General features: G+C 43.2%; 1 protein-coding gene across 1 annotated transcript; it reads left to right on the top strand.

Moving 5' to 3' along the window:
* Positions 1–2,083: 2,083 nt before the first annotated feature.
* PGD (phosphogluconate dehydrogenase) lies at positions 2,084–21,435 on the top strand. The gene is made up of 13 exons (XM_049877888.1): positions 2,084–2,189; positions 2,956–3,031; positions 4,069–4,248; positions 6,368–6,433; positions 7,047–7,165; positions 12,397–12,470; positions 15,156–15,286; positions 16,810–16,999; positions 19,310–19,440; positions 19,668–19,801; positions 20,401–20,500; positions 20,674–20,796; positions 20,894–21,435. The coding sequence occupies exons 1-13, from the start codon at positions 2,182–2,184 to the stop codon at positions 21,011–21,013; spliced, it is 1,452 nt and encodes a 483-aa protein (XP_049733845.1). The 5' UTR covers positions 2,084–2,181; the 3' UTR covers positions 21,014–21,435.
* The last annotated feature ends 4,733 nt before the right edge of the window (positions 21,436–26,168 follow it).

Genomic DNA, 26,168 nt, shown 5'->3' on the forward strand with positions numbered 1-26,168 from the left:
TTGAAACATTTTAAAATAATTTTCCAAAACAAAAAAAAAAATTCAGTGAGACAATAGAATCGTTCGACAATTTAGCAAATCTTTTGAATTCTGCCTTACTAGAAGACAGCTAAATTCTCAGACCGGCCTCTGCATTTCATCTGTTCCGTATCACACATCATACCCTCTGGAAAATTCCACTCTTCAATCATGAGAGCATGAGAGTGAAACAGGCAAGTAATGCCTTACTGTTATGGTGAAAAGAGTTTTGTCCTGGCAGATCTCCTGAGAGGGCCTCAGGGAGCCCCGGGGGTCCTGGACCACACTTTGAGAACTGCAGGTTCTCAAAAAACAAAAACAAAACAGTTGCCTCAATTCCAATCCAACTCATAGGAAGAAAAGCCTAGTGATCTACCACTGAAAACCCTGCAGAGCACAGTTCTACTCTTGACACACATGGGATCATCAAAGGGTGGTCCGTAAACCACCTGCAATCAGAATAGCCTGTAGGTCCTGGTAAAATATGTATTTCCTGGCCTATCCCAGACCCTTGGAGTCAGAATTCACATTTAACAAGCTTCCCACAGGATTCCTTGCACTTATGAGTTTGGGAACACTGGGTTGGGAGAGCTCCAAGATTCCCCCCAGCCTAGTTCATGAAAAGTTACAAAGTCACCTGCTTCAGCAGAGCTGGGATTAGAACCCTGGTCTCAGTCAAGGGCTTTTGCCAGCGCAGTCACCGGATCGGCCTCACTCTCTCCAACTTTCCTGGCTATATCATTGCCATCTCCCCATTCCCTCTTTCTCCCATCCAGGGCAGAGCTGAGGGATATGGGGAACATGCAGGCCCCTTGCTCTGCTGCTAACCAGAGCAGAAAGATGTGGCAGTCTGCTTCCAAAAAGATTACAGCCTTGGGAACCCTATGGGGCAGTTCTACCCCGACCTGTAGAGTCCCTATGAGTTGGAATAGACTCCATGGCAATGGGCTTTTCTTTTGGTTTGAGAGTTCTATATATGTTTAATGTATACACAACTTCCAATTGGGAAATATTGCTATAGTAGGACATTAACTAACAGAAAATATTATAACAAAAAAAAATTATAACAGTATCTGTTAAAGTCTATACTGTAAACTGTGCAAACGGTGTGATGGAGACAGTGCTGGCCTGAGTTATGTGCCCTAGGGTTTAATCAGTCCGTCATAGCTGGGCCACTGAGTAGCTGTGTGACTCTTGTAATTAAACAAAATTTTCACGAGAAAGACACTGTGTTGGATGATACGAAGCATTCTCAGAAAACAAAAAAATCTTAAAACGTAGAATTTAAGCCTTGTTCACAAGCAACCGTTGACCGGTGGCAGACAGCGTTCAGCTCTTCAAGTGTCAAGATACCTCGGGAAAACCTAGAGGAATTTTGAGAGCTGCGTGTATTGAATGGCCCCATCACACTTCAACAAATACACTTACTGCTCGCTCGCTCTCTGCGCCACACAGGGTCGTTGTGAGGGTCAGCGTTTCCTGGCACCCATTACATGTGCCTACATACCAGAATGAGTTAACTTGGTCCCTGCCCCGGAATCAAAGGACGCGGACACATGAACCCATAGAGCTTGGGAGGGATGGAAGGAAGGAGTGATGGAGACAGACGGGCAAAAGCCTGAACGTGCGTGGTACACTGTAAACGGCGACACAACGTGAGTTCCCATCATTATGGCTGCGCCAACGCGGGGGTCCCGCGAGTCAAGGCGCACTTGTGGACCGGACGCAACAGGTAGCCAAGTCCACACGCTCCCGTGGCCCCTCGGCGCCCAGGAGCAGAGCCCTGTGCGCGGGCAGGGAGCCCAGGAGTCACGCACGTCCTCTGTTCGCTGCAGGGCCACGCCGAGCCCGCCTCGGTCTGCCGGACTGCCGCTCCCCAAGTCCGCGCTGGGCGAGGTCCTCGATGCGCTCGGCGCTCTACTGATCCGGCCCCGGGGGTGGGCGGGCCCGCTTGCCCTCAGGTGGTATAACAGGCGCTGGAGACGACCAATGTCTTGGCTGCAGCCCTCCTGCCTTTCCTCCTGATTGGCCGGCAGAGAAAAGCCGGGCGGGGGGCGGCCACAGCCTCCTGGTGCGAGCAGGAGCTGCTCTCAGAGCCTCCGTCGCCCGCGAGCTGCAAGCCGTCGGCCCTTAGGTTGCGCTCTGTCTGCCGCCGCCGCCGCCATGGCCGAGTGAGTGACGCGCCCGCGAGGGCCGGGGCGGGGAGCTGGCGCGGGCGGACTCTCGGCCCGCGGGAACTTTCTCAGGCTGGGCTCTGGCACGTTTTCTGCGGCCCCGAGGACGGACCCGCTCTCCGGCGTCCTTTCCGTCCCTCGGGGTCCCTGAGGCCGGCCTGGTGGCCCCGAAGCCCGCACCTCCAGGGCTCAGCTTCCTCGGCCCCAGTCCACGGAAGCCCCGGTCCCGAGCCCAGCCCCTGCCCCTGTCGGCGAGGCCCTGGGCGGGTCCCCCTGCCTGGGAAGGGCTAGGCGAGGGAAGCGGGGAGGCGCTGCCGAGGAAACCCAGACGGAGCCGGCCTCGACCCTCTCACCCCTCCGAGGAGGAGCTGGGGCCGGACTCTCCGTCTGCAGGACAAGCCGGCGGCCGGAGCGGAGTCGCCAACAATAACGCTGCCCCGCCATGGGGGAGACGGGGACATCTGCCGTAAAAAATAATGACCAGATAGACCACAAGAAGAGACGACACACTATGAGTGGCTTTCTAAGTGCAGGTTCAGTTCCTTGCAGTAGCGCTTCGAGTTCCTGGAAGTGGCAGAGTGTGGGGTTGTTCATAGTTTCATGGAAGGGTGCATTACCTGGGTTCTAAGTTGTATCAGGGAGTAGGGGCGCAGAAGAAAACTTAAGAAAAATGATTCCAGGTATCGAGCTAGCACGTTCTGAGTTCCTGAGTTGGACTGGCCAAGTGGTACTGACACATTTCCTTTTTCTCCCCGTCCTTCAGAGCTGATATTGCACTGATTGGGTTGGCTGTCATGGGCCAGAATCTAATTTTGAACATGAATGACCATGGCTTTGTGGTAAGTCCTGGGGACAGTGTCTCCTCTTATGGGTTCTTGGTGTGCAGTAGCTGGAGCGTGGGTGGTTCAGCTGGCTTCAGAGATCCCATGTCACACGGAACGGCTTCTCTTTGCATGTGCCCTGTTACTGCTTAGCGGGGTTTTGTAAAGGAAGGAGAAACACTTTCCATGTGGGAGGGCCAGCTCTGCAATTCTGAGGAAGAAGCGGCCTGCTGAATGTGTCTGTCAGTTCTGGAAGGTTTGCAGCCTATATAAAGCGAGTGTGTCTTAAGTAGAGGAAGGAGCACTAGTGGCTCTGTGGTTAAGTGCTCAGCTGCTAACCACAGGGTTGGTGGTTTGAACCCACCAGCTGCTCCACGGAAGAAGGATGTGGCAGTCCGCTTCCATAAAGCTTGCAACCTTGGAAACCCTATGGGGCAGTCCTACTCTGTCCTATAGGGTTGCATGAGTCAGAATTGACTCGGGCAGTGGGTTTGATTTTTCTGGTCTTGCTGTTGTTAGGTGCTGTCGAGTCAGTTCTGACTCATAGCGACCCTATGCACAACAGAACGAAACACTGCCCGGTCCTGCATCATCCTTACAGTCGTTGTTATGCTTGAGCTCTGGTTTTAAGTAGAGATAAATGGTGAAGGAGAAGAGATCCTGCTGGGTCTGCAAAACTTTGAACTTTATAGTCTAGAGAGATAAGAGGAATGTGAAATCGAGCATATCAGTGACGAGTGAAAGAAGACAGCTCCTTGTGGAACTGGCTGGCTTCTAGGTCAGATTCTGAATCCCAGTTAGTAAGGGACTCTAGTCTGATATGCCAAGGGCAGTTAACCTTTGCTTTATATTCCATTTCCTGCCATTTCATCCTACTGAAGTGGCTTTATAGTGCTCATGGGAACTTAAACAGGTTTGGTAACAAGGAAGAGAGAGAAAGCAGGGTTTGACCTTCCCCAAACCTTGGGCCAAATGGAAATTTCATTTTGACTTGGTCCACAGTCTTATGGTCTTCTATGACCTAGATCCCCTAATTACGCCTCTTGTCTTTTTAGGTTTGTGCTTTTAACAGGACAGTCTCCAAAGTTGATGATTTCTTGGCCAATGAGGCAAAGGGAACCAAAGTGGTTGGCGCTCACTCCTTGAAGGAGATGGTCTTCAAGCTGAAGAAGCCTCGGAGGATCATACTTCTTGTGAAGGCTGGTCAAGCTGTTGATGATTTCATTGAAAAACTGGTGAGGCCACCTCTGCTCCCCACTACTGCTAGCATGACAGAGCTTTTCTCTTTCCTTGCTTTAGCTTTTTCCCCTCTTTTACTTCAGAGATCTTTTCCCCCACTTCTGGAACTGAGGAAACCCTGGTGGCGCAGTGTTAAGTGCTGCGGCTGCTAACCAAAGGTCAGCAGTTCAAATCCACCAGGCACTCTTTGGAAACCCTATGGGGCAGTTCTGCTCTATCCTGCAGGGTCGCTATGAGTTGGAATTGACTCAACGGCAACGGGTTTATGGGTCCTCAGAATATTATATATGAGGAATTATTACTACTTAAGAATATGGTGTTACTTAGTGCCAATCAAGTTAAGCAACATGGAGACATTTAAACAATCGTTTTGCTGAATTGAGCAGTTCACTTCCAGAAAACCAAAAAACCAAACTTGCTGTTGCTTCCGACTCATAGTGACCCTATAGGACAGAGTAGAACTGCCCCGTAGGGTTTCCAAGGAGTGCCTAATAGATTTGAACTGTCTACCTTTTGGTTAGTAGCCAAACTCTTAACCACTGATCCACCAGGGTTTCCATCATGAGGACTTCAGGAGAAATTTGCATAAGAATTCATTAACAATAAGAATAAGAACAATGGTAATCATATGAGTTCTTTACCTTTGTTATTCGAAAGATCTTACAGCTTTGATCGTATATTCATTTATGAATGTTTAGTGATACCCACTAACAAATCTTAGTGTCCAAGTTTGGAAATACCCAATAGATTTTGTTTTTTCTCAGTATTCCTATAAAGCAACAATTCTCAAACAGTTGTGTAACTTAAGGGACAAATCCCCTTAGAGAATCCTGGGAACTACAAACTGAGGGGTACTTCTTTTTATACCAGTTTGTTTGCTTTAAGAAGTATATCTTTTTGGTGAAAAAAAAAATGCATACATGGACAAAGAATGACCAGTGGAGATTACTTAGATATTCAAAAAGAATTCTACGTTAGCAGCTCCAAAAAAAAAAAAAAATCAAGGCACTGCCAGTTTGGAAGAAATGTTTCGTGGTAAGAAATGTAGTGATAATAAACAAAGGAAAGAGTAGTGTTAACAGTGGGGTCGTTTCTTCTGGGAGAGGAATTTGTAACCAGTATTCTACCATTTTTTAAGTAAACAACCTAAAAAGGAAAGACATGGTGATAAAAGGACATACTGAGAGTTTTGGATAGTGAGATTCCAGGCTGTCCCTGATTGGCGTCAGACAAAATGGACTGAAAAACGGTAGATTATTTTTCAGTGTAGGAGAATATTAAGCAATGTCAACTGGTAACGGAACTGATAATGTAGAAATTTTTTTGAATATCTAAATAAATTATTTCCACTGGTTTCCTTCTATCCATACACATATTTCTTGGAGGGGGAAAGATCAAATAATAAAGCCAGCCTGATTGGTGAGTTGAGGTATGATATTCAAGGTTCAGTCTCTTCCTGCTATTTCCGAACAGTGGTGATCAAAAGCATTCATTCATACACTTACCATTTTATATGTCTTTACAGGATCCCTACTCTGTTCCATTGTTGTTAGGTGCTGTCAAGTTGATTCTAACTCATAGCGACCCAAGACGACAGAGCAGGACTGCCCCATAGGGTTTTCTAGGCTATAAATCTGTATGGAAGCAGATCTCCAAGTCTTTCTCCCACAAAGCCACTGGGTGGGTTTGAACTAACAACCTTTCAACTAACAGCCAACTGCTTTAACCGTTGCACCACCAGGACTCCTTACTCTGTTCTAGGTACACGTTATAGGAAGTGATGTAATCTTTTGGAGTTAGTCCTAACCCTGGTGGTACACATTCAAAATACGAAATTTTCCAAGTGTATAAAAGTAAGTTTTGTTTGTTGTAAAATCTTTAAGTAGTTAAAGGGAATTAGCCACGGAGGGTTCCAACTGGATTTGCTAGCCCTAAGCTTTTAAATAGGGAGCTAAGGATCTAGTGCTAGCCACAGAGGAGATTAGTAAAGATTAAATAACATATGCCATTAGACTGGATTTACTTGGGATGCATTCTCATATCTGTTTTAATTAGCCAAGGTATGTTTTGTCTTTTATTTCTTTGGTCCACCTTAATGCTGCTGTTTGGTTTTAGGTACCATTGTTGGATGCTGGTGACATCATCATTGATGGGGGAAATTCTGAATACAGGGATACCACAGTAAGTGTTCTCTTCTGTGATCCAAATTCTTCCAGGTTCCAAGAACATTCTAGAAAAAATATTGGCATGGGTGGACTGTCCTGTGGTGTTGATACTTTGGAGATTGGTACTAATGTCTAATAGCACTTGGTTGGTTTGCTACGATACACTTGGTGGATGACATACACATCAGTCACACAGACAACTCAAGAGAATGAGGCTTGGACTTTATGTATAACTTGTCCTCTCTGTCCCACTGCATAACGTGGTTGAGAACCACTGCACTAATGGTCTCATATGCTCAGGGAAAGTCTCTGTACACTCTGAAGTGCTGAATGGCAGTAAGTCTCACATGTGTTAAATCAACTCTTAAGGAACTGAGTCTTACTATACAAGGTCTTTTCCAGTAAAATGAGAATATATGTCTGGCTTTATTAGTTCTCTTTTGGAACAGGCTAGGTATCTTGAATTTAAATAGTTTTTTTCTTAAACTCTCAAATTCCTTGAATAATCAGGTTATTCTTGGGTCATTGAGTGTCAAATGTGGGATTTCTGTACTTGTTTTTTACATTCTCACTCACTGGAAGAAACTTATTTTTTGGAAGCATAATGAAACTATTTTTCTTTTACATAGAGACGATGTCAAGACCTCAAGGCCAAGGGAATCTTGTTTGTGGGGAGTGGAGTTAGTGGTGGAGAGGAAGGGGCCCGGCATGGCCCATCGCTCATGCCAGGAGGGAACAAAGAAGCTTGGTGAGTACCATCAACACCACCTCCATTTCAGCAGGAGGGAGCTTGAACTTTGGGAATGAGTGAGCTATGGACAGTTCTGGTGGTGTGATTCTCCCCTGTGGTACGTTGAGTGTTGGGGATAGGAGATGATGGAAATATTTCCCTTTTCTTTTATCTCTGTATTTTGTTTCTTTGATGTAATATATGTGCATATTCTTCCTTCTGCCTTTTTTCTTCTTTGTTGCTCCCTCCAAGACTGATACTAGAAGTTCTGAATTGGCTTAAGGGGTTCAGAGACCTTAGGAAGCAGTTCAGATGATGCCCTGAGCACTGTCTGAGTTATGAGTAAGATCTGCCTCTTTTAGCTGATTTATGGTCTTCAAATAACTGACTCCTTAATAACTGTGAGTAAAGGAAAAATCTGGCTGAGGCTTTTCTGTCTCTGGGAACTAGGTGGAAATGTTTTATTTGACTTAGGAGTAAACAAATTTTATACTGTTCCATATGCTAGATGTTCCCTATGCTCGATTTTCCTTTTGCTAGATACATATAAGAGGAAGAGTTAGCCATTGAGGAGGAGGAGGTGCTTGAGTGATGTGAAAAAAAGAATGTATAAGACAAGGGGGTGGGGTGACCGGGATGGAGAGTCAAAATGGAAAGATGCAAGTAATTATATAAAACTTAGTCTGAGGGGAAAGACCACTGCTCAGACTGCGGAAAAAGAGAAAGCCAGATAGAGGAAGACAGAAAGACGGAAGAGAAGAGAAAGAAATAGCAAGGGAAGCATCCTTTATGAGGGAGACATGGAAAGGTAACATTCTTTTCTGAATGAGTTTGATTTCCAAATATTCTAGAATTGTATTAGGCATTAAAGTACAGGAGTGATTCAGCCTGTCCCCCAAAGTGAAGGGATTATTGAGAAAAATTATTCTTTCAATTACCTTTCTAATATCTAAGTCTGGGGATTCTCTTTGGTATGTTGAAATCCAGGAGTAGAGAGATCTTCCTGCCTCTCAGAAGCTTAAAAATACCTATCTCGGACAAAATTCTAGCCAATAGAATTCAACAATATATCAAAAAAATAATCCACCATGACCAAGTGGGATTTATACCAGGTATGCAAGGCTGGTTTAATATTAGAAAAACCATTAATGTAATCCACCATATAAATAAAACAAAAGACAAAAACCACATGATCTTACCAGTTGATGCAGAAAAGGCATTTCACAAAGTCCAACACCCATTTATGATAAAAACTCTCAGCAAAATAGGTATTGAAGGAAAATTCCTCAACATAATAAAGGGCATCTATACAAAGCCAACAGCCAACATCACTCTAAATGGAGAGAGCCTGAAAGCATTCCCTTGAGAACGGGAACCAGACAAGGATGCCCTTTATCACTGCTCTTATTCAACATTGTGCTAGAGGTCCTAGCCAGAGCAGTTAGGCTAGACAAAGAAATAAAGGGCATCTGGATTGGCAAGGAGGAAGTAAAATTATCTCTATTTGCAGATGACATGATCTTATACACAGAAAACCCTAAGGAATCCTCCAGAAAACTACTGAAACTAAGGTTATAAGATTAAACATACAAAAATCACTTGGATTCCTCTACATCAACACAAAGAACATTGAAGAGGAAATCACCAAATCAATACCATTCACAGTAGCCCCCAAGAAGATAAAATACTTAGGAACAATTCTTACCAAAGATGTAAAAGACCTATACGAAGAAAACTACAAAGTACTACTGCAAGAAACTAAAAAGGACCTACTTAGGTGGAAAAACATACCTTGCTCATGGATGGGAAGACTTAAGATAGTAAAAATGTCTATTCTACTAAAAGCCATCTATACATACAGTGCACTTCCGATCCAAATTCCAATGTCATTTTTTAATGTGATGGAGAAACAAATCACCAACTTCATATGGAAGGAAAAGAAGCCTCGGATAAGTAAAGCATTACTGAAAAAGAAGAAGAAAGTGGGAGGCCTCACTCCACCTGATTTCAGAACCTGTTATACAGCCACAGTAGTCAAAACAGCCTGGTACTGGTACAACAACAGGCACATAAACCAATGGAACAGAATTGAGAACCCACATATAAATCCATCCACATATGAGCAGCTGATATTTGACAAAGGCCCAGTGTCAGTTAATTGGGGAAAAGATAGTCTTTTTAACAAATGGTGCTGGCATAACTGGATATCCGTTTGCAAAAAAATGAAACAGGACCCATACCTCACACCATGCACAAAAACTAACTCCAAGTGGATCAAAGACCTAAACATAAAGACTAAAACGATAAAGATCATGGAAGAAAAAATAGGGACAATGTTAAGAGCCCTAATACAAGGCATAAACAGAATACAAAACATTACCAAAAATGACAAAGAGAAACCAGATAACTGGGAGCTCCTAAAAATCAAACACCTATGCTCATCTAACGACTTCACCAAAAGAGTAAAAAGACCACCTACAGACTGGGAAAGAATTTTCACCTATGACATCTCCAACCAATGCCTGATCTCTAAAATCTATATGATTCTATCAAAACTCAACCACAAAAAGACAAACAACCCAATCAAGAAGTGGGCAAAGGATATGAACACACACTTCACTAAAGAAGATATTCAGGCAGCTAACAGATACGTGAGAAAATGCTCTCGATCATTAGCCATTAGAGAAATGTGAATTAAAACTACGATGAGATTCCATCTCACTCCAACAAGGCTGGCATTAATCCAAAAAAACACAAAATAATAAATGCTGGAGAGGCTGCGGAGAGATTGGAACTCTTATACACTGCTGGTGGGAATGTAAAATGGTACAACCACTTTGGAAATCTATCTGGCGTTATCTTAAAAAGTTAGAAATAGAACTACCATACAACCCAGAAATCCCACTCCTTGGAATATACCCTAGAGAAATAAGAGCCTTCACACGAACAGAAATATGCACACCCATGTTTATTGCAGCTCTGTTTACAGTAGCAAAAAGCTGGAAGCAACCAAGGTGTCCATCAACGGATGAATGGGTAAATAAATTGTGGTATATTCACAAAATGGAATACTACGCTTCGATAAAGAACAGTGACGAATCTGTGAAACATTTCATAACATGGAGGAACCTGGAAGGCATTATGCTGAGCGAAATTAGTCAGAGGCAAGAGGACAAATATTGTATAAGACCACTATTATAAGATCTTGAGAAATAGTATAAACTGAGAAGAACACATACTTTTGTGGTTACGAGGAGGGGAGGGAGGGAGGGAGGGCGGGAGAGGGTTTTTTACTGATTAGTTAGTAGATGAGAACTACTTTAGGTGAAGGGAAGGACAATACTCAATACCTGGAAGGTCAGCTTAACTGGACTGGACCAAAAGCAGAGAAGTTTCCGGGATAAACTGAATGCTTCAAAGGACAGCAGAGCAAGGGCGGGGGTTTGGGGGCTATGGTTTAAGGGGACTTCTAAGTCAATTGGCAAAATAATTCTATTATGAAAACATTCTGCATCCCACTCTGAAATGTGGCGTCTGGGGTCTTAAATGCTAACAAGCGGCCATCTAAGATGCATCAATTGGTCTCAACCCACCTGGATCAAAGGAAAATGAAGAACACAAAGGTCACATGATAACTATGAGCCCAAGAGACAGAAAGGGCCATAGGAACCAGAGACTTACATCATCCTGAGACCAGAAGAACTAGTTGGTGCCCAGCCACAACCAATGACTGCCCTGACAGGGAGCACAACAGAGAACCCCTGAGGGAACAGGAGATCAGTGGGATGCAGACCCCAGATTCTCACAAAAAGACCATACTTAATGGTCTGAGACTAGAGAAATCCTGGCGGTCATGGTCCCCAAACCTTCTGTGGGCCCAGGACAGGAACCATTCCAGAAGACAACTCATCAGACATGGAAGGGACTGGACAGTGGGTAGGAGAGAGATGCTGATGAAGAGTGAGCTACTTGTATCAGGTGGACACTTGAGACTGTGTTGGCATCTCCTGTCTGGAGGGGGGATGGGAGGGTAGAGAGGGTTGGAAGCTGGCAAAGTTATCACGAAAGGAGAGACTGGAAGGGCTGACTCATTAGGGGGAGAGCAAGTGGGAGTATGGAGTAAGGTGTATATAAACTTATATGTGACAGACTAACTTGATTTGTAAACGTTCACTTGAAGCTCAATAAAAATTACAAAAAAAAAAGAATACCTATCTCGGGCCACCTGGCCAGTGGGCTATTAGGAATGCAGACAGTCACAGGAAAATATTTCACACGGGGTGGTGCTCTGATTGCTCACGTTAGCTCACGTTTCTCACACTGGTCTAGTAGAAGTTGAAATGGCACTTTTCCTTGAAACTGTAAAAGTTCAGTCAAGTTCTGAAGCTTAAGGTGTAGCAGTCTTAACCCTCTGCTCTTAAGTGTTAACTCTGTAACTCTTATTAGATTTTGTGTTTATATCAAAAACTTTTTGTAAAGAAGCCTGTGTTGGTCAACAGTGACTATAAAGCACAGATGAGAAGATAAGGGGTCAGGGAAACTATGTATGTACTAGAAAAGGAGTAACTGGAACGCAGTTAGAGAGAGTGTTGACACATTGTGAAAATGTAGTTCATGTAGCTGAACAGTTGGTGTAGAAATTGTCAAATGGGAACATAATTTGCTGTATAAACCTTTACTGAAAACACGATATTTAAAAAAAAATAGTAGGACAATAAGGAAAAAGTCTCTGGAGTTAATATGTCTTCCTAGTGGGGGTGGGAGGGATGAAGAACAGCTACTTCTCTGAATAATAATAAATGTATCTCTTGGAAATATTGCAGGGTTCTGTCTGTCCTTACCCTTGACCCAACTGTCCAGAACCGTGCCGTGCCTGATAACGTACATCCAGGCTAATGAAGAGGCTCTGTAAAGGAACTTCTGTATCGCTTGCTCTTTAGAATCACAGCTGCTTTTTTGATTCTGCAATGGAAATTTCTGGGGTCTTGATGCTGTTTCTTCCCAGCCTTTTTGTCTGTGGTCTCCAATTAGACAGTCTACAGCCGCTGCTTTGGTGCCCACCAGAATCTGGGGAGCAGGCAGGTCAGCACAGATCCAAGTTTACCTGGAGGACTTGGCCTCATTCATTATTTTTAAGTGGGTACCTCTGCTTTGCATTAGAAAGAAAAATGTGAGGGGTGGTCCTTGAGTATTTCATTGCGGTGTCAGCCCGTCTTCTCCGCAGCTGAACTATACTGTTCTCTTCACAGGCCCCACATCAAGACGATCTTCCAAGGCATTGCTGCAAAAGTAGGAACTGGAGAACCCTGCTGTGACTGGGCAAGTTCCAGGCTACTCTTAAAAGGCATTTGGCAACATGGGCGTGTCTGAGTGACTACAGGGACAGAGCACAGGACCACCTGGGTCCCAGCAGTCAGCTTTGTGACATAAGCTTCTCAATCTTTAAGTTGTTAGCATAGCTGATGCCTAAAATGCATGCCTACTGTACACGTCCTCATGTCTTAATTGAGTTAGGGCTTGAACATCCACAGCCTTGAGCTGACAGGAAAAAGCAGCCCTCCTCAATTCATCGTTTAGGAACAGGAAGGATAAGGCAGAGTAAGATGTTTCTAACTATGTTACTGTATGGTGAAAGAAAGAATGTCAAAATCAAAAGTGGGCTTTGCTTACCTGGTTGGAAGGAAGAGGATTGAATAGACTATTGCTGTGTCAGATGTCCTGGCCATGAACATGGAAAAATCGTTTTCCTCATAGCTTGGAATTTAGATATTCTCTGCTTGAATAGAATAAGCTGTAGACTTTTGCCCTCAATCAACGTGAAGGAGACTAGGCTAATTCACAGATACCTCCTACCTGCTATTTTGTGTTGCTGTTGAAATAAATTTTATCCCTATTGCAGCCTCAATCCATATCATGGATAGAAAACTACTAGGCTTGTAAGACCTGAGTTCTAATTCTGGCTCTCCATTAACTAATTGTTTGACATTATGCAAGTCATTTCCCCGATATGGGCTTCTGTTTCCTTGTCTGTAAAATATGGGGGTTAGACTAGATGATCTCCAAGGTCCTGTTAGCTCCTGCCACCATCACCAGTTGTTAAGTCAATTCTGACTCGTGGCAAACTCGCGTGTCAGAGTAGAACTGTGCTACACGAGGTTTTCAACAGCTGCTTTTTTGGGAGTAGATTGCCAGGCCTTTCTTCTGAGGCACCTTTGGGTGGACTTGAACCTCCCACTTTTTGGTTAGCAGCCAAGCATTTTAACTGTTTGCGCCACCCAGGAACTCCCTTTAACTCTTAACCCCCTTTAAGTTTTATCAGCAACTTCATATGCTAATTTTATTATACTTTTGTTTTATATGAGATAACAGGAAGACATGAAGCAAGGATTAAGGCATATGAGGACTGAAGGAAGCCCTCCTTCCTGGGCTGATCCTTACATTTTAACCAGTGGTCAGCCATTGAGTGCCGTGAAAATCCGCTGAGGGCAGATGGAGTCTGCTGCTGTGATTTAAAAGGTTGAGTGATTTTGTCGGAAGTATGAAGCATTAGAAAGAGAATCTTTGTTTCTTGATAATAGATTACTGTACCAGAAATGCAGTGACAGTAACTTTCTCCCTTTAGACACACTTAGGACAAAGTCACGGAGCCCTGGTGGCACAGTGGTTAAGTGCTTGCCTGCTAACTGAAAGGTTGGCTATTTGAACCCACCCAGCAGCTCCGCAGGAAAAAGATGTGGCGATCTGCTTCCATAAAGATTACAGTCTAGGAGACCCTATGTGCATTTCTACTCTGTCCCCTGGGGTCACTATGAGTCAAAATCAACTGGATGGCACCTGACAACAACAATTAGACAAAGTCATGAGGAAGAAAACAGTACATGTATTTTCATATCTTCATCAAGTCGGGTTGACTTTTTGAAGTCTCAAGGCTTATTCTCAAGTCATTAAAAAAAAAGCGGGGGGGGGGGTATAGGTACTAAAAGCAGGTACTCCTTAATTTTTAAACCAAAGAGGAAGGATGAGGTGAAGTAAGATGTTATTAGCCATGTTAGTTCATGGCCAAAGAAAGTGTCAAAACCAGAAGGAGATAGGTCAGCAATGGAAACAGAAAAGGGAAGTATCTGATGTAACTGGTGATAGTATCAGTCTAAGCAGTGACCACCCAGGTCAGCCAGGCATCTGACCCCCTGGGCCGGTGTGTATCCCTGTCACAGAGATGGCTGCATGTGAGTGCACAGCCTGGTGCCATTAATATCTGACCCTCAGCTCTCACTTTGTTCTGATTCCTTGCCCACTAAATAATTTTCAGATAATTTGGCTTCTCAAGTAGCTTGTCAGTAGGGACAGAATATGTTCATCAGACTAATGCTTGTAACTACTAAGATCCACAGTTAAATTGCTCATCATAGATTCATCAATTGCTATTCAGATTTTATGTATTTTGCAAGCTTTTGTATTATAAATTAATACCAGCTGTAGGACCCTGGCAAGCACACATTTTTGGGCTTATACGGTTGAGGACCAGGGCTTGGATCCAAGGTCATTCGACCTCTCAGTAACCATTAAAAACAACTGCAATACATTTATATATATTTTTAAAAGTACAATGATTTAATTAGCCAATTTATTCTAATGTCCAGTTGCTAGAAAAGTGGTAACTTCAGGAAAAAGACTTCGTTTACGTATGGGTGGGGGCTGGAGAGTGGGGAGTTGCTTTTAATAATAAGGAGGAGTGGAAAATTTAGGCTAAAGAGGTACAGGTACTTAAGAGTGAATTTTGGATTCTGAAAAATCCTCAAGGGAATTAATCTGAAACTGTTTAAAATAACATACTGGACTGAGGCTTGTGGTAAATTGTTATATAACGATTCCTGTTTCAAAAATACTCTGAGTATTTGCTTCATCTTTGTTATTTTTTGTATGAGGAGGGAGTCGGGCCAAGGAATTTGACCTCAAGACTGATGTGGCTTTTCTGGTACACCATCTGCCTTATCCCCCTGGCAGGTAGGAGATGAGGGAGCAGGCCACTTTGTGAAGATGGTGCACAATGGGATCGAGTATGGCGACATGCAGCTCATCTGTGAGGCTTACCACTTGATGAAGGATGTGCTGGGCATGGAACACAACGAGATGGCAAAGGTGTGTCCCCGGCACCACCCCCCCCACCTCTTAAGACCAGAAGGGATTTGTTCATGACAGTAAATCTTTCCTCATTCTTCTTCTCCTGGCCCTTCTGGTGGCCTGGATGGACTTAGCCTCATTTAAGGGAAGCAATCAGTAATAGGATTATAAAATAAGATAGGCACTAAGCAAAACATTCTCCAAGAATCCAGATGGTAACTGTTGCCGCCATTTAGTGAGCCCGGAATGTATCAGGTCTGTGCCACTTTACACCCTGACTCACTCAACCCTGTGATTGGCCCGTGTGGGAGGCGTAGCAGAAGATTCTTTCTCATCAAGTTGGGACTGGCTTTTGGAGTTAATCAGAAAAGTTAGTCAAAGTAGGGAAGCATAAAGCAGACCTTAAAACATTTCCCCCAATGTTTTATTCTGAAATTTTTCAAACGTACAGCAAAGTTGAAAGAGCTTCACAGCATGTGTGTACCCACCACCTAGAGTCTACCATTAACATTTTACTGCTCTTGCTTCCTCATATCTGTCTGTCCCTCTATCAGTTTCATCTTATTTTTTGATACATTCAGAGTAACTACAGGCATCTTTACTTTCTTTCTAAATACTTCTGCATTGTTAACTAGATAAACATGTTAATTTAAAGCACAGAAAGGTATGTTCATTCATCCCTCACTGTCTGTAAGACCAAGGTCTCTTCTTTAGGTATGGTTCTGCTGTTCAGCACTGCAGTAATTTTTCTTGTCATCCAGCATTTCCAGTTTCAGTTATTTCAAGTGAACACAATTGAAAGATGCTTGGAAGGCACTCAGTGCAGAATCCTTCCAGCCAAAAGTTTTTTCCCCCTCACTTCTTATTTGTCTCATCCCCACTTATTTATGACTAGCTAGTTTCACTGACTTGCCGCTATCTTTCTTTCCAAAACATTCAGCTTAGCTTTCATAGAACTGGTGGTTTCTTTTTATGTTCATATTTACTTGACTGATGGAATATTTAGTATATTAATGCAACAGATATATAGGAGTGCTTTACTATGTGCTGGACCTGTTACAAATGCTGGGGATATAACAGTGAAGAAAACAAAGTCCCCGTCCTCACAGAGCCAGAAGACAGAAAATAATCATGAGACATATAATATTAGATAGTAATAACTATTATAAAGAAAAGTAAACAGGGGTGAGGGGTAGATTTGAGATGGGGGAATCCAAAAAGACCTCTGAGGAGGTGACAGTGAACAGAGACCTAAAGAAGTGAGGGAGCGCTTGGCTCCAAGGAAAGAAGTTCTAAGAAAATCAGCATAACCAGATGGAGACCAGAGAGTTGACTCTTGGTTAGCAGAAACTCCACTGGTGGGAGCAGAAATGTACAACCCTACTTGAGAAGAGCCTGTTCGCCTCAAATGTTCAACAGATTGTAAGCACCGCTCAGCATTTACATAGGATGAGGATGAGTCCATTAAGTAGAGGTCAGGTAGGGGAGTCCCATGTAATCCTCGTTTCCCTCACACTGTTTTCTTTATGTTCTGCACGTAGGCATTTGAGGAATGGAATAAGACAGAGCTAGACTCCTTCCTGATTGAAATCACAGCCAATATCCTCAAGTTCCAAGATACCGACGGCAAACACCTGCTGCCAAAGATCAGGGACAGTGCGGGGCAGAAGGGCACTGGGAAGTGGACAGCCATCTCAGCCCTGGAGTATGGTGTTCCTGTCACCCTCATCGGTAAAGTTCCGCTTTTCAAATGAGCACTCTCGCCCCACCGTTCTGATCTTGATGTCCTTCTGACATACTGATAAAGACTGGCAACTATGAGCCAGGTCTTTTAGAGCTTCTGTTCAGCCCTAGTCAGCTTTCAGAGCACTTTCTGCTATTTCTGCATCTGAAATAACTGACAGTGTGAGAGGCTGGAACCGCTTTTGAATTGCTTATAATCCTTCTCTGATTTATATGAGTTTTGAGACAACAAAGTCAAAAGTTGCTTTCTTTCTTACCTGATTTTACCTTTGGAGTAGTTTTGCGTTAGTAATGTAATTGCAGTAAATGACCTAAGATCTTTATAATGGGGAATATAACTAATGAATTTTTCATGGAAAACCTTACAGAAAAACAAAACATACTCATATTCTCAGAATTTGTTAATATTTTGCTGGAGTTTTTTCCCTCAGATTTTTAAAAAGATAAAACATTACCTATACATTTGAAGTCCTTTAGTAGTGTTTTCCTATGTTCCCTCCCCTTCCTCTCTCCTCAGAAGAAAACCACTATCCTGACATTTGTGTGCATTCTTCCATCCATGTTTATATATTTTACTAATGTGCTAAGTATCAAACTCCAAAAGATATAGAAAGGAAATAATAAAAAACAAAAATAAAAAAGAGAGAATTAAAAAAACAAAAGCCGGTTTTTTAAAGAATAAAATAGATATACTTCTGGCAAGATCAAAAAAGAAGCCCAGCGTGTTTAATGAAAGGTTATCTTTGCTGCTGACAGTTTCTCCCTGTAATAAAACAGATTTCCTTATTTGCTGTTGCGGATATAAATTGCCTTTCCCTCCCTTCTTTTGATTTCCTGAGTAATTATGCCTCCTTCTATTTACAGTGAACTGTGGTTGTAAGGCATAGTGAGGAGGGAAGTAGGGTGTGTAGTCCAGTTCTACATAGAAGGAAGTTGGCTGCTTTCTAGCTAGTTTCAGTGATACCATGGGCAGGGGTGGAAGGGCAATAGCTGGGAACACTTTATTCATTATTCATTTAAATGTATATGAGAGTATTAGTCTTAAAAAGAACTCTTTCCACTTGTTTTAGAGACTTTGTTCCCTTTCTACAAATCAAAGTCAGGTTAGACTTAATCGCTGGGTTGGCGCCATTTTTGTTTGCTGAACTAATGGGGAAGTAAGGCTTCTAGCTAACCCTTACGTAACTCCGAAGGGTTTACCACATTTGCCTTATTGCCCCAGTTGTCTTACAGAGCTTCCTTCCACAATCTGCTAAGTCATCATGTGTGTGCACTGCAGTGGAAAAGAAAGAATTGGGCAAGGATAGAAAGACATCTGCTTTTGGTGTGGTTCAAGTTTGGTTAGTGTTCTCAAGTTTATGGCTAGTACCCTTTCCTCAAAAATAAAGTCCCCTGTTAGTGTCAAGAGGTTACACTTCTGGGAGATTTTACTTCATTTTGTCTATAATGGGAAAAATGGTTAAAAGAGTAATTTATTCTAATTATGTAGATTGACAACCGAGCAACTAGTCTTTTATGGGGAGTAATCTTTGAAGACACTGCAGTGGATTAATGTCCTTAATATTAAAATACTTTAGTAAGAAGATTTTTATTCCGTGAATTAAAATTGTGAAACTTTAATGGTGATTATGGATATAATGGAGCCCTCGTGGCACAGTGGTTGAGTTTGGCTGGTAACTAAAAGGTTGGCAGTTCAAATCCACCCGCCACTCCTTGGAAACCCCATGGGGCAGTTCTACTGTGTCCTATAGGGTCACTATGAGTCGGAATCAACTTGACAGCAATGGGCGGGATGTAATGAAAATGATAAAATGTAAGAATTACAAAATGGAGTTTTTTTGAGGGGTGACTCTGTGTGACTTCCTCAATATACTAGTTGTTTCAGAACTGATGGGTAGTAAGTGCTTCAAAAGAGTCTTTGGTGAGCATTTAAAAATTAAAGTCCTCTAAATTGAAAGTGAGATTTTACCCATAGACCAGCACTGGGTAAACCAGTGGTTTTAACTCTTATTTCCTGGAAACTCCTTCACATTGATCTTTGTGGTTGAACACCTGTATTTATGTTGGAAGACTGACTTGGAGTTTTAGTTATCAAATTAAGTGTTTTTTATAAATGTTCTTTCTGCCCCAGGTTGTATTTTCTGGTCTAAGGTAGTTGAGACTTTCAGTTCTTCGGAAAACTAAATTTTCTGCTCCAGCTCTGTTTTTCCACATCTTCTGGCCTTTTCGGTCTCTTTCCTCTGGTTTTATGTGTGAGTTTCCTAATATATTGCTTTTTCCCCCAATGCCTCCATGTAGGAGAAGCTGTCTTTGCTCGATGCTTATCATCACTGAAGGACGAGAGGATACAAGCTAGCAAAAAACTGAAGGGACCCCAGAAGATCCAGTTTGCAGGAGATAAGAAATCATTCCTAGAGGACATTCGGAAGGTGGGGCAGAGTCCCTGGCAATAGTTTGTCCTTTGGAAGGTGGTGGGAGGTAGGGGCTAGGGGAGAACACACTGAAGCTATAGGCGGCAAGTAGAACAGCCCAGCCTTCACCTTTGATCTGATTTATAGCTTTTCCTATTCCATTGTCTTCTCTAGGGTCTGCTCAGTAGATGTGAGGTGGTTCCTCTGCTCACTGCAATTGTAGTAAGTCTTGTGTCATTCTTTAGGCCCTCTATGCTTCCAAGATCATCTCTTATGCTCAAGGCTTCATGCTGCTACGACAGGCAGCCACTGAATTTGGCTGGACCCTCAACTATGGTGGCATTGCCCTGATGTGGAGAGGGGGTTGCATCATCAGAAGGTAAGTGGAAGGCAGCCGTGGGACTAATGGGCAGGATGCCCCAGCCCCACGCTTACTACTGGCCTCCTTGCACAGACCAGTGATCTGAGGCACTTGCTTGAACAGTTTCACTGTTACTGGTGCAGTTAGCCCTGTCACTGAAAACTGGCAACAAGGCAGATTTAGATTGTCACTTCTCACTTTTTTTCTGTACATCAATGGCTCTTAATAGATTGTCTGTACCACACCTTTTGCTCCATGTTTTCATTGACCATGCGTTGACCTTAAAGCTAGCTTTAAGGGATGAGAAATGTAACTTTATACCTCTCTAGGGTGTATTTCAAGGAAACCCTGGTGGTGTAGTGGTTAAGTGCTACAGCTGCTAACCAAAGGGTAGGCAGTTCGAATCCACCAGGCACTCTTTGGAAACTCTATGGGGAAGTTATACTCTGTCCTATAGGGTCGCTATGAGTCAGAATCGACTCGACAGCACTGGGTGGTGGTAGTGTGGTGGTAGGGTGTATTTCAGCTTCCAACTTACTTCCTCTGTTTCCTGCCAGGTATTCATTCAGCTTGCTATAGTTAGCATTCATTGACTTCCTCCCTCTCCATTATTTCAGTGTATTCCTAGGGAAGATAAAGGATGCATTTGATCGAAACCCAGAACTTCAAAATCTACTGCTAGATGACTTCTTTAAGTCTGCTGTCGAAAACTGCCAGGTAAGTGGCTTAGAGCTTGGCAGTATGTGAATTCTCTCTGAGTGGGTTTCATGCAGGGGGTATCTGTTTTTCATTTACCAGCACTGGTACGAATGGCAATCTGTCATTTAGAATGGAACCAGTTATGTTTTCTTTGTGGGAATCACTCATCTTGTGTTGGTTTTGTTGCCCAGGACTCCTGGCGGCGGGCCATCAGTACGGGTGTCCAGACAGGCATCCCCATGCCCTGCTTCACCACTGCACTTTCCTTCTACGATGGGTACAGACACGAGATGCTGCCAGCCAACCTAATTCAGGTAAACTTCTGGAGTAGCTGGTAAGCATTAGCCTGGCTGGTACCTGACGGTCATGTGCCTACATATTATCCTAACCAACCTCATTTCTTCCTTCTAGGCTCAGCGAGATTACTTTGGGGCTCATACCTATGAACTCTTAGCCAAACCAGGACAGTTCATCCACACTAACTGGACAGGCCACGGTGGGAGCGTGTCATCCTCTTCATACAATGCCTAACTGGACTGTTTCTGTCACCCACCACAATTCCATAAACTGGGACATTCCATTTGCCACACAATACTGCTTACATGGCCCTCTGCCCTACTCTCTGCTCAGATCTTAATAAAGTGTTTTAAGAGCCTCCTCTGAAAGAATGAAATAGAATTTATATGTAGTTTTTGAGAACTGTCATGCCCTCTCCCCTTGCCTCTTGGGGCTGTGCAGGAACTGATCATGTGCGTGACAGCTGTGAAGCAGCTCCTTGAAGCGGTCCTTTCCACGTGCCCTCTGTGGACTAGAGAGGCCCTGTAAGTCGCCCTGGTGGGGACGGCAGCTCTTACCACAGAGATTGAGTTTTGTGGAATTTGATCTAACTGGAAGCTTTGTATCATGCAGCTGAATTGTTTTCCCTCTCCTTAATAAAAGCTACATCATATTTATGCTTTTTCTCCAGACTCTTCAATATTTTCACCTCAGCGACACTAAGCCATTTTCTCCGTTTAGCAGAAAGATTTGCAACCAGTTTCATTACATTTGAATCAGTTTGTTTCCTTCCAGCCTTGTTAAATTTTCCTCTGTTAAAGAAAAAAAAAAAGACTCAGAGAAACATCAAAATTCAGGGTAACGATTAACTCTGGGAGAAAGGTGAGGATGCAGGAGGGACCGTGATGTACTGATTGTTTTATTTCTTGAGTAATGGGTATGTGGATGCCCATCGTAACATTGTTTATGCCCTTTTGTATGTCAAATATTTCATAATAAACTTTTTAGAGAATCACATTTAAATGATGGGCTCAGCTTGGTGTAAATCGCTGCTTTTCCCATGCCTGTCCCTCACTTCGTCCCCAAGTCAGGCCCTCAGATTTGGTGTGGGGTTTTAGCAACCTCACCTGATTCTTGACCTGCCTGCATTTAATTGTCACATGGCCTGGGGACAGTGTTAACTGGTTTACTCAGTTTTACTCCAGGATGATTTTTGTGGAATGCTTCAGAAAGTTCCTAAAAGAGCTTCAGAAGAGTGAGAGCAAACAGCTTCCTTGTTTTAACAGCTGGTTTCCTATAATTTGACCTCTGACCTCCATCTCAGAACATAGCAGGGGCAGAGCTGACATGGAAGAGCAAACCTTTTCATTAAATGATTGACTTTAACTCAGATGTGAGTACTTGGCTAAACCTCGCCCCACACCTCTCTACTTGCCCCTTCTAGCCCCCTTACAAATTTAAGAAGCACTTGAGTCACTGCTCATGGGGGATTTTTTTTTTAAGGGTTGTGAACTAGCAAGTGTGGTATTTCTTGGAGGGTGATCTAGAGACCACTTGTTCTTAGGCAGATATCTCCTTATAGAATGGAGAGTGTTTTTGTTGTTGTTATTAATAACCAAAGAGGAACAATAGAGATTTGAGGCTAAATGTAAAAAACCAAACCCACTGCCATCAAGTCCATTTCAACTCAGCAACCCTATGGGACAGAGTAGAACTGCCCCAGTGGGTTTCTAAGGCTGTAATCTTTACAGAACCAGACTGCCACATCTGTTTCCTGCAGAGCTGGTGGGTTCGAACCAGCAACCAGTCAGTTAGCAGTTGAGCACTTAAAATGAACTAGATTGCCCAAAAGAGGATTTGACGTACTAACGATACTTTTCAAGAAGCTACATGTACGGCGGTGTTTGACTTCAAATCCAGGCTCCTCTACTTACTGTATGACTTTGGGCAAATTCGTATCTCTGGTCTCAGTTTTCTTGTTTGTAAAACAGGGATGATAATAGTACGTACCTCCTTAAGGCTATTTTGAGGATTCACTGAGTAAAAATAAAACAGCGCTTGGCATATATTAAGCGCTTTATGTTGTTGTTAGGTGCCATTAAGTCAGTTCCAACTCATAGTGACCTTAGGTATAACAGAATGAAACACTGCCTGGTCCTGCACCATCCTCACAATCATTGTTATGCTTGAGCCCACTGTTGTAGTCACTGTGTCAATCTTGCTCTGTTGAGGGTCTTCCTCTTTCTAACTATTTTATCAAGCATGATGTCCTTCTCCAGGGACTGATTCCTCCCGATAACATATCCAGAGTATGTGAGACATAGTCTTGACATCCTTGCCTCTAAGAAGAATTCTGGTTGTATTTCTTTCAAGACACATTTGTTCATCCTTTTGACAGTCCACAGTATGTTCAATATTCTTCGCCAACACCATATTCAAAGGCATCGGTTCTTCTTCGGTCTTCCTTATTCATTGTGCAGCTTTTGCATGCATATGAGATGAATGAAAACACCATGGCTTGGGTCAGGCGCACCTTAGCCCTCAAAGTGATGACTTTGCTTTTAACTCTTTTTAGCACTTTGCAGCAAATCTGCCTGATGTAATGTGTTGTTTGATTTCTTGACTGCTGCCTCCATGGGCACTGATTGTGGATCCAACAAAATGAAATCCTTGATAACCTATTTTCTCCATTTACCATGATGTTGCTTATTGGTCCAGTTGTGAGGATTTTTGTTTTCTTCATGTTCAGGTATAATCCATATTGAAGGCTGTGGTCTTTGATCTTCATCAGTAAGTGCTTTAATGAGTCTTCCTCAGATCCTGATGGTGCACTCTTCTTCATGTAGTCCAGTGTCTCAGATTATTTGTTCAACATACAGATTGAATACGTATGGTGAAAGGATACAACCCTGACACATAGCTTTCCTAACTTTAAACCATGCAGTATGCCCTTGTTCTATTCGAACTATATAAATGGTAGTTATTATTACCAAGTCCCTGGGTGGTACAAATGATTAAGCTCCTAACTAGTAATCAAAAGGCTGGTGGTTCCATCCCACCCAGACGTGCCTCGGAAGGAAGGCCTGGAAATCTGCTTTCAAAAGGTCAACCTTAAAACCCTTTGGAGCAGTTATACTCTGACACACATGGGATCACCATGAGTAAGAATCAACTTGATGCCAACTGGTTTGGTTTATTATCACTTCGGGGTAGCCTGTTCCTGTTTCTACTGAGAGTTAAAAATCAAACGTCACTTCTCAGCACCCAGTGGTGAATTCACTTTGGACACCAATTCTTAAAGGTTACTAGTGGGACTTTATATGCAGTATTGTAGGTTTGTGGGCAAAAAAGAACAGATCTTAAAGACAGCTAATAGTGCTCATCAAACTAACGTGTATAACTGTCCTGGGGAGCTTGTTAAAATACAGATTCTGACTCAGTAAGTCTGGGGTAGGCCTGAGATTTTACATTTCTAACAAGGTCCCAGGTGATGCTGACACTGCTGGTCAGGAGGCCACACTCTGAGTAGCAGGTGCTGGAGCACATAATGGAATGAGCTTTAGAACACAGAATTTCAGAGTTAGATAGATCTGGGTTCAAATCCTAACCCTACTATCTACTAGTATTGTCATCTTGGACATGTTACTCAGGCCTTGTGAGTTCCCATTTCATCATCAGTGAAATGGAGCTAAGGACTACTTCCCTAGGTTATTGTGATGATAAATTAAGTCATGTAAGTACTGTGCAGAGCATCTGTGTAAGGCCATAATAAATAAAAAACAAACAAACAAACCTGCTGCCATCAAGTTGATTCCCAGTCATAGCAACCTCATAGGAAAGAGTAGAACTGCCCCATAGAGTTCCCAAGGAGGGCGGGGTGGATCTGAACTGCTGACCTTTTGGATAGCAGCCATAGTACTTTACCACTATACCACCAGGGTTTCCAGTAAATAGACGCTATTTCTATTGTTATAAGAATAAAACAGTCCTTTGCCTATGTCGTTGACAGGGAGATTTTTTATTATATATGCTTTTATGCCTTTTGAATTTTACATCCCATGACTTATTTTTGAACTATATCAATAAACAACACTGTGTTCGCTATAGCAAAGGCAGTCCAGCCTGTGGTTAGGAGCCTGGCTTTGGAGCCGCTCTGCCTGGGCTGTGATCTTGGCTCCACCACTAATTTACTATGTTATTTCATAAAATACTTAACCTCTGTATGTCTGCATTTTCTTGTCAAAGGATGATAATAGTACCTACCTCCCAGAGCTGTTTTGAGGATTAAATGTAAAGCACTTAGAACAGTGCCTGCCACAGAGTAAGCAGTGTTGAGTGCTACCTGAACCCTATGATACTAGGAAACAGAGATGGTTAGAGAAATCCCCCCACCCTTTGTGTTCAGGAAAATGGCTCACTGCAAACCACCACCCTTCTCATATGACTCAGATGAGCCTCACTGATGCCCCCTTGTTTACCTGTGTGTGTAAGGCCAGACACCAAAACCAAACCCAAGTCTATTCCTACTCAAAGTGACCCTGTAGGACAGAGTAGAACTGTCCCATAGGGTTTCCAAGACTGTATACTTTACAGGAAAAGACTGCCATTTCTTTCTCCCTCAGAGCAGCTGATGGGTTCGAACCACTGACCTTTTGGTAAGCAGCTGAGCACTTACACAGACCCTCCAAGTTCCCATTTCCTTACCTCAGAATGACTAACTATTGTCCTCACTCATCAGTCAGAAACTGCATATTAACCAAAACTTTGGTTAACCTCCTTTCCTCCCCCCAAGGCTCTGAACTCTGGCGCACCTTCAGCCTGAGCCCCTCCTAGAGAACAGGCTGGCCTCAGTGTAAAACATTCTGATTTACTCCCTGATGATGGCATTCTTTCACTTCCCCATACCTGGGCTTTTCTAGCCTTGTTTACTCTGTCTCAATAAAAGAAAATGCTTTTTTCCCCAACTCTTGAGTCATTGCAGAGCTTGTGATTGGAGTGTTCATTGTAGCAGTCTCCGCCCCGCCCCCACCCCGGCCCTCCCCCACTATCGTAAGAGTCCCTTTCCCCCTTTCCTTTCTGAGTAAGGCCTCTCCCTACCAAATCTGGATTTTGTTTCTCACTTGACGTCACTATCTAAGGGCTTATTGAAAACCCTGGTGGCATACTGGTTAAAAGCTACAGCTGCTAATAACAAGGTCAGCAGTTTGAATCCACCAGGCACTCCTTGCAAACTGTGGGGCAGCTCTGCTCTGCCCTATAGGGTTGCTATGAGTCAGAATTGACTCGAAGGCAATGGGGTTTGGTTTATTACCTACCTTCTGCTGAAGCTGAGGTAGTCAGCAATTCTGGGCATGAATGGAGGTGGACACAGAGGGGTCTTGCCCTCAGCCAAGTCCACCCTGCCTAGCCA

Source organism: Elephas maximus, chromosome 3, assembly GCF_024166365.1.
Source record: "Elephas maximus indicus isolate mEleMax1 chromosome 3, mEleMax1 primary haplotype, whole genome shotgun sequence".
NCBI classification, from domain to species: Eukaryota; Metazoa; Chordata; class Mammalia; order Proboscidea; family Elephantidae; genus Elephas; species Elephas maximus.

Excerpts from the sequence above, each read along its gene's own strand:
- PGD (XM_049877888.1), top strand. Across the intron at positions 19,441-19,667 it reads TCCTAGAGGACATTCGGAAG|GCCCTCTATGCTTCCAAGAT; the intron begins GTGGGGCAGAGT and ends GTCATTCTTTAG. Across the intron at positions 20,797-20,893 it reads TGCCAGCCAACCTAATTCAG|GCTCAGCGAGATTACTTTGG; the intron begins GTAAACTTCTGG and ends TCTTCCTTCTAG.